This window comes from Papaver somniferum, chromosome 5, assembly GCF_003573695.1.
Source record: "Papaver somniferum cultivar HN1 chromosome 5, ASM357369v1, whole genome shotgun sequence".
In the NCBI taxonomy this organism is placed as follows: Eukaryota; Viridiplantae; Streptophyta; class Magnoliopsida; order Ranunculales; family Papaveraceae; genus Papaver; species Papaver somniferum.
In genome coordinates, this window is record NC_039362.1 from 28,970,097 (window position 1) to 28,981,446 (window position 11,350).

Consider the following 11,350-nt stretch of genomic DNA (forward strand, 5'->3'; position numbering starts at 1 on the left):
TTCACCTCCAGTTATGTTAGTTGGTTGAAGGAGGAATTAATACTTGCAGTTCAGATGTTCTCACCAACTAGCTTGAAGCAAGCTATGTACCTGGCCAGGATGCAAGAGACCATACTAGAGAAGACTATCAAAAAATCTAAGGCAACATATAAGCTACCCTGAATTTCTATACCAAGTAGGAACAACAACAGAAGTTTTGTCACTTCTCAAAAAATAAGCTCTCCCTCCCCAAGGAGTATGACAAGCTCAAGTTTTCCACCCATTAGGAAGATCACTTATGCTGAGATGAAGTCCAGGCGTGACAAGGGACTGTGCTACAACTGTGATGAAGTATATGTTACTGGACACAAGTGCCTCAAACAACAGCTATTTATGCTAGTAGGAGAAGATGAAGATCAAGGCACCTCAGAGGAAGCCTCACCAGTTAGTTCCAGTAATACAAGAAGTGGAAGAGGAGGTGGAGATATATTTACATGCCTTATCAGGTATCAAACCACAGAATACTATAAGAATTCAAGGTGTGTCAAGGAATATATTTACATTCCTTATCAGGTATCAAACCACAGAATACCATATTGGTAGACAGTGGAAGTACACACACTTTTGTAGACCCTGAAATTGCTAGGTACAGTGGTGCCCTTATAAAACCAACTGCAACTTTTCATGTAGCAGTGGAAGATGGAAACAAGCTCACAAGTGAAGCTAAGTGCCCTAAATTCTCATGGGGCATGCAAGGACACAAGTTTGAGTGTGAAGCTAGAGTCCTAGCATTGGGAGGATGTGACATGGTGTTGGGAGTGGATTGGATGAAAGGAATTATCCCTGTCAAGTTTGATTTCAAGCAGTTAACAGTGACATTCAACAGGGGAAATGAAGAAATTACTCTACAAGGAAGCACTGAGGCTCCAAATGTGTCTATGATGACAGCTAAGGCATGTCAGAAATACCTCAAGAAGAGCAAGTATGGAGTCGTGAGTCATTTATTTTCCATTACAGCCCAAGAAGTACAAACTACTACTCCTAAACCTTTGCAACCCATTTTAGATTCCTACAATTCAATTTTTCAAGAACCCAATAGCCTACCTCCACAAAGAGCCCATGATCATCACATACCCCTTAAGCCACTCTCTACACCTCCAAACCAGAGACCCTACATAATTCCATATGTACAAAAAGAAATTGTAGAACAATTGGTACGAGAAATGCTCAAGTCAGGAATTATTATGCCAAATCACAGCCCCTTCTCATCTCCCATATTGTTAGTGAATAAAAAAGATGGAAGTTGGAGATTCTGTGTAGATTACTAAAAATTGAATGAGCTCACTATAAAGAACAAGTACCCTATTCCAGTGATAGAAGAACTACTTGATGAGTTGCATGGGTCACAGGTCTTCTCCGAGATTGATCTGAGAGCTGGATATCACCAAATCAGGGTCTCACCTTCAGATACTCATAAAACAGCATTCAAGACTCACCAAGGTCGCTATGAATTCCTAGTTATGCCCTTTGGATTAACCAATACCCTCAGCAAGCTTCCAAGCATTGATGAATGATGTCTTTCAGCCACATTTGAGGAAGTTCATATTGGTCTTCTTTGATGACATCTTAGTGTACATCCCTGACATGGAAACTCATGCTAGACACTTAGAAATCACTCTTGGATTACTCAAGGAGCATAGTTTATTTGCCAAGATGAGCAAATGTTCATTTGGACAAACTTCACTAGAGTACTTGGGTCACATTATTAGTGGAGAAGGAGTTGCTGATGACCCTAGCAAGGTGGAGTGCATGAATAATTGTCCCATTCCAAAGAACTTAAAGAAGTTGAGAGGATTTTTAGAGTTAACTGGATACTACAGGAAATTTGTGTAGAATTATGGAATCCTTGCTAGACCATTGACTGAATTGCTGAAGAATAACAAGTTTCAATGGAGTTCTGAAGCCACCAGTGCATTTGAGTTGCTCAAGGAATCCATGGAAACCACTCCAGTGCTCATTCTTCCTTATTTTAACAAGCCCTTTGAGCTAGCCACAGATGCCTATGATTTGGGGGTAGGTGCAGTATTGATGCAGGAGAAAAGACCTATTGCATTTTACAATAAAGGAATGGGTACCAGATTTCTGGCCATGTCAACTTATGAAAAGAAGATGATGGCCATGGTCATGGCTGTTAGCAAGTGGAAGTCTTACTTAATGAGCAACAAATTCACTATCTATACAGATCATCAAAGCATCAAGTACTTCCTAGAGCAAAGAGTTAACTCACTTCTGCAACAAAAGTGGTTAGCTAAATTACTAGGATACAACTATGAATTGAAGTATAAGAAGGGTTGTGATAATAAGGTGGCTGATGCACTATCAAGGGTTCACCATCCAGAAGAGGCTTCATGCAATGCTATTTCTTAACTACAGCCAGCTTGGTTGAAGGAAGTACAAGAAAGCTACTCAGAAGATGTTGTAGCTACTGAGTTACTACCAAAGCTAATGATAGCAGACAACAAAACTGGAGAATTATCTCTTGAGCAAGGAGTCCTTAGATACAAAGGCATAATTTGTATTGGCAGCTCTGGAGAGCTAAGAGAGAAGGTCATGGCAGCAGTGCATTCTTCTTCAGTAGGTGGACATTCAGGCTCAAGAGCTAGTTACCAGAAGGCCAAGTCCTATTTTTATTGGAAGGGCATGAAGAACCATATAACCCAGATGGTCCAAGAATGTGACACTTGTCAACAGCACAAGGGCTTCACTACCCTACCAGCAGGCCCCCTACAACCCTTGCCAATTCCTGAACAGGCCTGGACAGACATTAGCATGGATTTCATCACAGGTCTGCCAAAATCTGAAGGAAGGGAGATTATATTGGTGGTAGTGGATAGGTATACCAAATACAACCACTTCTTATCACTCAGCCATCCCTACACCCTGCAACAGTGGCCAAGGTAATGCTTGACTCAGTCATTAAATTGCATGGACTACCCAAGACCATAGTGTCAGATAGAAATAGTGTTTTCCTGAGCAACTTTTGGCAATGCCTACTGACAAGAATGGGAACTTTCTTGCACCTAAGTACTGCTTATCACCCTCAAACAGATGGGAAAACTGAGAGGGTGAATGCATGCCTTGAAACTTATTTGAGGTGCATGACAAGTTATAAACCTAACAAATGGGTGTCATGGTTAGCACTGGCTGAGTGGTGGTTTAACACTAGTTACCATACCAGCCTGAAGCTAACACCTTTTAAAGCTCTGTATGGGTATAAGCCTCCACAATTTGGTGTATCTACAACAAATGTTGGAATCATACTTGGTGAAGATGAGTATCTACAACAGAGATTAATCATGGGGCAAATGCTGAAAGGGGTGCTTGAAGAATCTCATCACAGGATGAAACAGCAGGCAGATAAGAAGAGGATTGAAAGGGAGTTCAAAGAACGTGATTGGGTGTATTTAAGGCTCCATCCCTACAGACATACATCAGTGCAATTAAGGAAAAACCTAAAGTTGGTTGCCAAATTCTTTGGCCCTTACAAGGTACTTGAGAGGATTGGGAAGGTGGCCTACAAACTGCAACTTCCACCAGAGTCCAAGATTCATCCCACATTCCATGTCTCCCAGTTGAAGGCCAAGCTAGGAGCAGGATTGCAGCCTTAAACTACATTGCCCAAGTTGAACAAGGACAAGGAGATGAAGGTGAATCCTCTGCAAATTTTGGATAGCAGGCAAGTTAAGAAGGGTAACCAGAGCATCACCCAAGTGTTAGTGCAATGGGAGAATTTATCAGCTCAAGATGCTACTTGCGAGGACAAGGACTTCATGTCAAACCAGTTTCCAAAGCTAATCCTTGAGGTCAAGGATTTGGAGGAGTAGAGGGTATTGTCAGGACCCAAGTTAGTTAGGTTTAAATTTGCTTAAGAATAGTTGTTAAGGGCTGACCCTAGGTTATTGGCGCCCATCTGCTTGTTTGAATTGTACGGTCATTGTTTGTGCTTGTGCGAGTCGCACGAGTGGTCTTGTGAGTATTCTTATACTCAGTCGAGCTGTAAGGATAGACATGAAAAAGTAAATCTAAGAAAACTTCTCCCTCTTCTGTTCTTCTTCAATCCTTAGGGATTTATCCATTCTTGAGCTAATTTGTAAGGTTAGTCCTTACAGTGGTGTAGTCGATACTTGCTAAGGACTTAGGGTTGAACATTGAACCTCTCGCAGAAAATCAAGATGGCGGAGGCAAAAAAAGAAAGAAGTTTATTTGGGAGAAAAGAAAAAGGAGCTGCAATTTTCAGATTTCTTACGGGTGTATTGTACACTTAACTGATGTTATTAACGTACAGTTAAGTTTTTGGCGTAAACCAAGTGTAAGTTATTTTTTGGCTGCAAATACTCACATGAGTGTTGTATATCCATGTTTTTGCTAACGGTGTTACAAACGGTCTGTTAAATATAGGGTGTAAACATAGTTTAATTTATGTTTTAATATCTCGACCAATAGAATCTCTCCACTTGTCGTCACCAGAATTACTCTTCCTCGAAACTTTTATCTAATTTAATTTGAGGGGGTGTCACACTCACCGTGCGACGTGGGAGCTTATATGACTTAGCATTTTAAAGGAGGGGAGATGACATAAATGGTCTTTAACCATGTTAATACATAAGTCTGGTAGACACACACGCAAAGAAATAAAAACATAAGAAAACAAAACAAAACAAAACAAAACAAAACAAAAAAACTATACTTTTGATCAATGAAACACAAACTCCGTTGGCTAATACAGTGTGAAGGACTCTCCGCGAACACAGTACAACATCGATACAAAAGGTTATTAAAATTTCTGCTATGATACGAAAATTCTCACTGCTGCCTCTTACATTCAAGGAGATAGCAAACAGGAAGTGATATGCCTTATTGTAAATTAGATATTTAAATTTAAATACTTTAACCTTTTGCTTAGTGTCTATGAAACTAAAATCGGAAAGGAAAAAAGGAAAAAAAAAATCTGAAACAAAAACAAGATAGTTCTTCAAGAAGTTTCTGTTCTAAAACCATTCCTAACCACGAGAAATTTCTCTTTTTTTGTGTATTTTAGGGCCGGCGGCCACCGGTTTTCTTAGCAACTGGAGGACCCGAGTCCTCATCATCCGACTCAACATGTCCGTAACACCAAATATTCAGCCTCTCTTTCTTTGCTTTTTCCTGGAATTCTTCCAACTGATCTAGGGTGGTCTGCCTTTCTCTTTTGTCCCACCTGTTCCTCTTCTCTAACCTAGCAAGTCCTTCCTGTATTAATACATTTAAGATAAACTTCAGTAAGAAATCATGCAATGACGAGACGGGAGAAGACAAAAAAAGGTTAAAAATGTGAGGATTTGAACCTGGAGCATAGCCGCATTGATGCTGGACTCTGTTTCCACATCAACTAGGGTAACAATAAGGACAGTCCCGGTTCCTTGCCCTTTTAATTTCCCACCTGAATTATCCCTATCCTCAATCATGGCCTTGAGCTTTTTGGAACTATTTAGGGTCCAATCACTCAGATATTCGGCTGCTTCTTGACCATAATCATCCTCTAGGCTTGGGACCTTGATAAAAGCAAGGCTGCATAACTGAGCAAGTCCAGGTGCGGAGGCCATTGATGGTTCAATAGTCTGTAACCGGCTGTAAGGAACAACTTCTTGATTACCATAGTCAATATAAAAGACCTCAAAACTATCTGTGGGTGATTCAACAGGTCCTCGGGGTGTGTTGACAATCTGGATACAAAATAAGCATGAAAGTTAGTTACAAAGATCTATGGTAGATAAGATCATTTGAAAACAGAATAAATGTAATCTCTTAAGCTGAATTTCCCTCGGCAAAAATAAAGATCCAACCCTCTAAAGGTTTTATCCTAGTAATCAACAATTATGAAAGCATACTAATGTAACTTGCTCATTCGGAAACTACAATAACCAATCTCTGAACTTGATAAACAAAAAGACCCTAAGTTTTTGTTGTTGATTTTTTTGCCAACTTTAGCTTGTGATTCTTACCATAGCACGATTCCAAGAATTGTCGGCACTGAACTGAGCAAGAACAATATCGCCCTTCTTTGGATTAAAAGAACCAATAAGAGGTGCTTCTTGGATGTTCAATGAAGCAAGCTTCTGTTGGATAGAGGACACCTTCTGATCCTTGGTTGCTTGGACATAAAACTTTCCACCACCCAAAACTTCTGTGACTTCAACCTGAACACAGAAAAAGACGGTTCTTGCTCAAAAAATTAAAATTCTTATGAAAGCAGTTGAACAATTATAAGACGGAGTTTGGCCAAGCACCTCGAGAACTTCCTGCTTTCTGTTTCCAGCAGTTGAACCATTCGCAACTTCTTGCCCCTCAACATAGTTCTCCCATATCTGGGAACAAAACAAAATAGAAAATATCAAAACTAAGTTTTTCGAAGATGGTAAATATACATAATTTTCAGGGATCTTAACATACTTTCAATTTCTGACTCTTTGCGGACTGCTCGGCTCGTGTAAGGAGGTGGAAGTCTGGAATCCTGTCAGCACCAAAGGAAGATAGCTTTGCTAAACCAGCTTCTAGAAGTGCCACAGCCATGTTGGTCTTACCCTCCCATAAAGAACCCAAAAACGTTCCAGTTCTATCGCAGGTTTCTACTTCAACCTGCATTAATAGAACAAAAACAAAACCATGAGTTAGCTAGAGAAGGTGTGTGAAAGAAGCTTTGAGTAAATGCAGGGAAAAGAAACGGCACATACCTCTACATCCCTTTGAAGAATCTTCCTTCTCATCAAGGCAATGGCTTCTTGTGAATAAGGCTCATCGCGACCAGGGCATCTAACTCCAGATAATGCAAATGCGATGCTGCAAGTCTCCTTAGGAATGAGCAACTTAAACCGGTGCCCACTAAGAACATAATCCACAACAGCAGGCAGCCTTCTACTTCTTTGCAAGAACGGTAAGAAATCTTTGGCTTTCTTTGCAGAAGTCTGAGTGGAAAAACAAAAATACTATGAGCCAACCATGATGAATGTTTGATAGGAGAAAACATTGGGGGAAAGTGGTACAATATCTGACCGTCATCAAGTCTGTAATGTGCATCACTGGAGGATCCCTGGCAGAATGGATTCCTTTCTTCCCAGCAATAGCACGCGATTCAGCAGCCAATAGTGAGTCATAATAATTTGACCTTTCCTCAAAGTCTCTGTGTCGGATAACGGTCCCAAAGCCACGAGCTATAACCAGTTCACCGATATTTGTCCCTGCTGGTTGGTTGCCTGTAGCTGGAGCAGGGGCTGCGTCATCACCGTCAACTTTTGATGAAGACACCAGAAAGACCGATCCAAAATCCATGACCCTGGAGTCTGCGGCCGCAGTTGTTGGCACAGGTCCGTCAACGGTGCCAACCTTTCTAGAGTACTCCATAGAAACATTTACCTGAAAAGCAATTTAGCGAACAATGAACCACTGTAAAAAATATCAAAATCTGATGAATAGACTAAATTTACCGAGCTGCCCAAAAAGAGGTATAAATTGGGAAGACTATTGCAACAAACCTGACGGCCAATAAGGCGAGTACGCAGGAATTCCCTAGCTTCACGGGCATAAGGAGCTGGTTTTTCATCCCTACGAGGATTGCCCAGCTTTGGAGATCTGATACTAGAGAGATTGACACGCCGTTCTGCTAATGGGCTACCAAATGGTACAGCATCATCAGCTACTATGACACAGTCTCCGCTCACAACTTCTACCACCTGCAGCAAGGATCAAAGGCACAGGAGTATGAGATAATACAATGTGCAGCTTACTCTTCCTGAAAGCATTAGGTTGAACACTGACCTTTCCAGTGAAATTCTGGTCATGAATTGCTTTTGAATTTGTAACTGGTGGAATGTAGTTAGTCCAGATTCTTAAACGATCCTTCTTTGCTTTAAGTTCAGCAGTCTTCAATGTCCGCTTAGCATCCTCCTCCATCATGTTGGCACTCCACTCCACAAATTTAGCCAAACCCTAGGTGGGGAGACAAAATACAAGAGAACATTATTCAGTATGTATCCTTCATACACGAGATTAAAAATAAGTACTACCAGTATTAAAACGAAATTCATTTGCAAATAGAGGATTAGCTCCATGCTAAGCAATGTTGTGAATGGAACTAAAGGATATAAACACAAGGTGACAGAAACAAGTTACATGTTCTACAAGCTCCAAAGCCAAATCCTTTGCTGAATCACCATCAGGATAGTATACGGATCCAATTAGATTGCTGAACTTGTCAACACCCTCCAAGACAATACGCACCTGCAAGTCGAACATAAAACTCAGACCAAACAAAAATATAAGATGATGATGACACATAAGTCATAAAGATAATGAACTCACATCTCTATGCAAAACACGAGTCTCTGTAAAGTGCTTTGCTTCCCTTCCAAACGGATCTGGAGCTACTTCATTAGAAGAGGCTGAAGAGGCTGCAAGCCTTTGTGCTGTTGTTAGAGGTCGGGGTTCAGCAGAAGCATCTCCGTTTGCTTCATTAGTAGAAGCTGCTTCGGGTTCAGCAACTGTTTCTACTGGTGCTCGTCTTCCCATGGATGGTGACTGAAAACAAAAAGATAATTAAGTTGGCAGCGTAAGTAGGAAGAAACAACGCCAGGATGAAAGCAGGGCAGTATAAAGCTAGCGACTAAGCGTGGTTAATACCTGAATTCCGGCAACAAAAACTTGAACAAACTGGAATTCTGGAAGCAAGTAAACACGGACAGTACTTCCATCACGAACTTGCTCCACAATTCCTTGCATAGGTTTTCCCTTGTTTGCAGCCAATAGGGCCATAGCATCCAAGTTACTAGGATCTCCAATAGCAGATGGAGGTAAGTCCCTGATTGCAGCCTCAGAAGCACCAGGTTCCTGCAGTGCAGATTACAACAACTAATAAATATTATGTAGAATTAGGTGTACACTCAATGCTCTCACATTAATCTTAGTCTATTAGATAGTTGGCATACACACAAGGGTAACATAAATTACAAAAGTGAATAAGCATTATTATATAAGGCTCTCAAAACTATGGCAACATCACTTTTTCTTTTACTTTGATGGGTTGACAAAGAAAAAGAAGAAAAATATTAAATAAACTTGCCTTGCTCCAGCGACCTAAACCTTGTGTCTTAGCTTGCTCTTCAAGGCGAAGAAGTTCGGACAAATAAGGGCTGGCTTCCCCTTTTTGGTTGCCGCCCTGTTCTCTAACCTTTGCCCAGCCTTCCGCAACAACTAGCAATGCAAGATTCTTATCACCAAGGAAAACTGAACCAAATTCCCTCCCTATGGATGGTACAGTGTAATCCACTCTAAAGGTTACTTCCTGCATCAATAAATAAAGTATATAATTAGATTAAGATGACAAGAAAATCAGGACGACAATCCAAATCAACAGTTTGCAATTAAACCAAGACAATACCTTTCCGATACAGAGCTTCCTCAAAAACTCTCTGCTTTCCCATGCAAAAGGCTCGTCAACACCACCTCTTCGAGCCTAAAGTATGACGAAACAGAACGGAATCAGCTGTAAGTACATGTATAATAGAACTGCAAGGAAAATTGTCCCAGAAACTTTGAACTATTTAAGAGCCTAAGCTATTTGAAAATACTTTTCTTGTCGCGTGTCTGATTTGTGTAGCAAAGCAGCCTCCAACAAATTACAATGGCCGGAATCATGTATTCATAATTTATAGAAAACCCCAGAGTAATCATGCATCAATATTGCTGCCAATGCTGCATATTCTAGACAATGTCGGATAGGGCAATGGGGGTAGTAACTCACCAATCGTGGAGCCATGAGAGATGACAATGTGATTGTCTTTTCAGGTGGGATCTCTGCCCTAGTACTTCCCATAATAACCAAACAGTCACCAGAAGTAACAGCTTTGACTTTCCCTCTCAGCCATCCTGATGATGCAGCTGCTGTCGATGCCATGTTCAACAGCTAATAATAACAACACAAGAACTCTGCACGAAAGTCGAAGATCCAAATCCAATTAATTACGAAACTTGCATACATTACTGCATTACTACTAACTCAATAGAAACATGCAAACGATTAACAAAACAGAACATTACTTTATCAGATCTCAAAGTCAAAGTCAATTTTACCAACAAAAAACAGAGCAAATCACAAAGAAAATAAACAAAAGTTAGTTCTTCGATTAATTAATATCACGAGCTAAAATCTCTAATCAGAGAGATAATTGGTGTACGAATACAAATCAAATATCCCTTACGAAACACGGAAATCACGAAGAAGAACGATATACAGTTTTGATAGATTAAACGAAATTAAATTAATCTCGAGATTAATCAATCTTCTACGTAGAAAAACATCACATCAAACCTTTTTCAATCAATCAAATCTTCTAATTAATAGATCTAACCTTCTTCAATCAATGAAGGAAAAAAAAAATCAAAAAATCATATCAGAAAGCAATATATTCTTTTGACAGATCTGAAGTTGGATTTGTAGAACGAAAACGATCAAAGCTTGATAAAAATCAGAAAAGAAAGAACAAAACAGAGGAATCAGGAGATCTAACCTCGATCCGAATCAGAAACCTTGATCCGTGATGTTTTTTTGTTCGGGAAAGAGAGATCTAGTGACGTATCTGGGTGAAAACGATAGCTTCTGAGGTACAACGATGGAAAAGAGGGAGAGAATCTATCTATGTAATGAAAATCCTCTTCTTCTCTCTGTTTGAGGAGGTAAAATAAGTTACTGGTGAATGAATTTAAGATAGAGAAACGATCTTTTTTTTTGGCTTTTTTAAGAAATATAACGGGATCGTTAAATATCACCCTCTCTTTCAAAAATATTTACTCTTAATGGAATTTTATTTTCCAACTCCGGATTTTACTCAAACTATGGTCGGGGAGAAAGGAGGAGGATGAGAACCAAGTTTTGTTTGGTTTGGGCCATTCATCCATGCAGTAAATCCAAAGATTGGCCGAGGTTTTGCAGAAAGTCAAGTTCAGTAGTAATAATTACCTGATTGGCGGAGAAATTTAGGCAATACAATCTTTGTGTATTTTTGGGCTAATTAATTTACAACCATGTCAAACTTTACTGAAATTTATTTCTTTCCTTCCAAAATTTGTTTTTGTCAAAGAGGAGATGCTAGTATAAAATAATGCACGTATTATGCACTTATGTGCATGGACTAGAAAATATTAATACGTGAACTAATAATCTATGCACGTATTATCCACTACAAGTCTCCCATGATGGTGTAATAATACAATATATGGTTACTTGACTAGTCGTGGGATTTTACATGGTATGAAATTCTTTAGGGTCTCCGTCAACATCGTG

General features: G+C 39.8%; 1 protein-coding gene across 1 annotated transcript; it reads right to left on the reverse strand.

Moving 5' to 3' along the window:
* Window positions 1–4,704: 4,704 nt before the first annotated feature.
* LOC113281258 (ribonuclease TUDOR 1-like) lies at window positions 4,705–10,791 on the reverse strand. The gene is made up of 16 exons (XM_026529948.1): window positions 10,578–10,791; window positions 9,812–9,996; window positions 9,449–9,523; window positions 9,131–9,352; window positions 8,692–8,898; window positions 8,374–8,589; window positions 8,185–8,292; window positions 7,831–8,001; window positions 7,548–7,745; window positions 7,069–7,428; window positions 6,750–6,980; window positions 6,469–6,654; window positions 6,306–6,383; window positions 6,021–6,215; window positions 5,364–5,741; window positions 4,705–5,268 (listed from the first exon to the last, which is right to left on the reverse strand). The coding sequence occupies exons 2-16, from the start codon at window positions 9,962–9,964 to the stop codon at window positions 5,074–5,076; spliced, it is 2,973 nt and encodes a 990-aa protein (XP_026385733.1). The 5' UTR covers window positions 9,965–9,996; window positions 10,578–10,791; the 3' UTR covers window positions 4,705–5,073.
* Window positions 10,792–11,350: the final 559 nt, after the last annotated feature.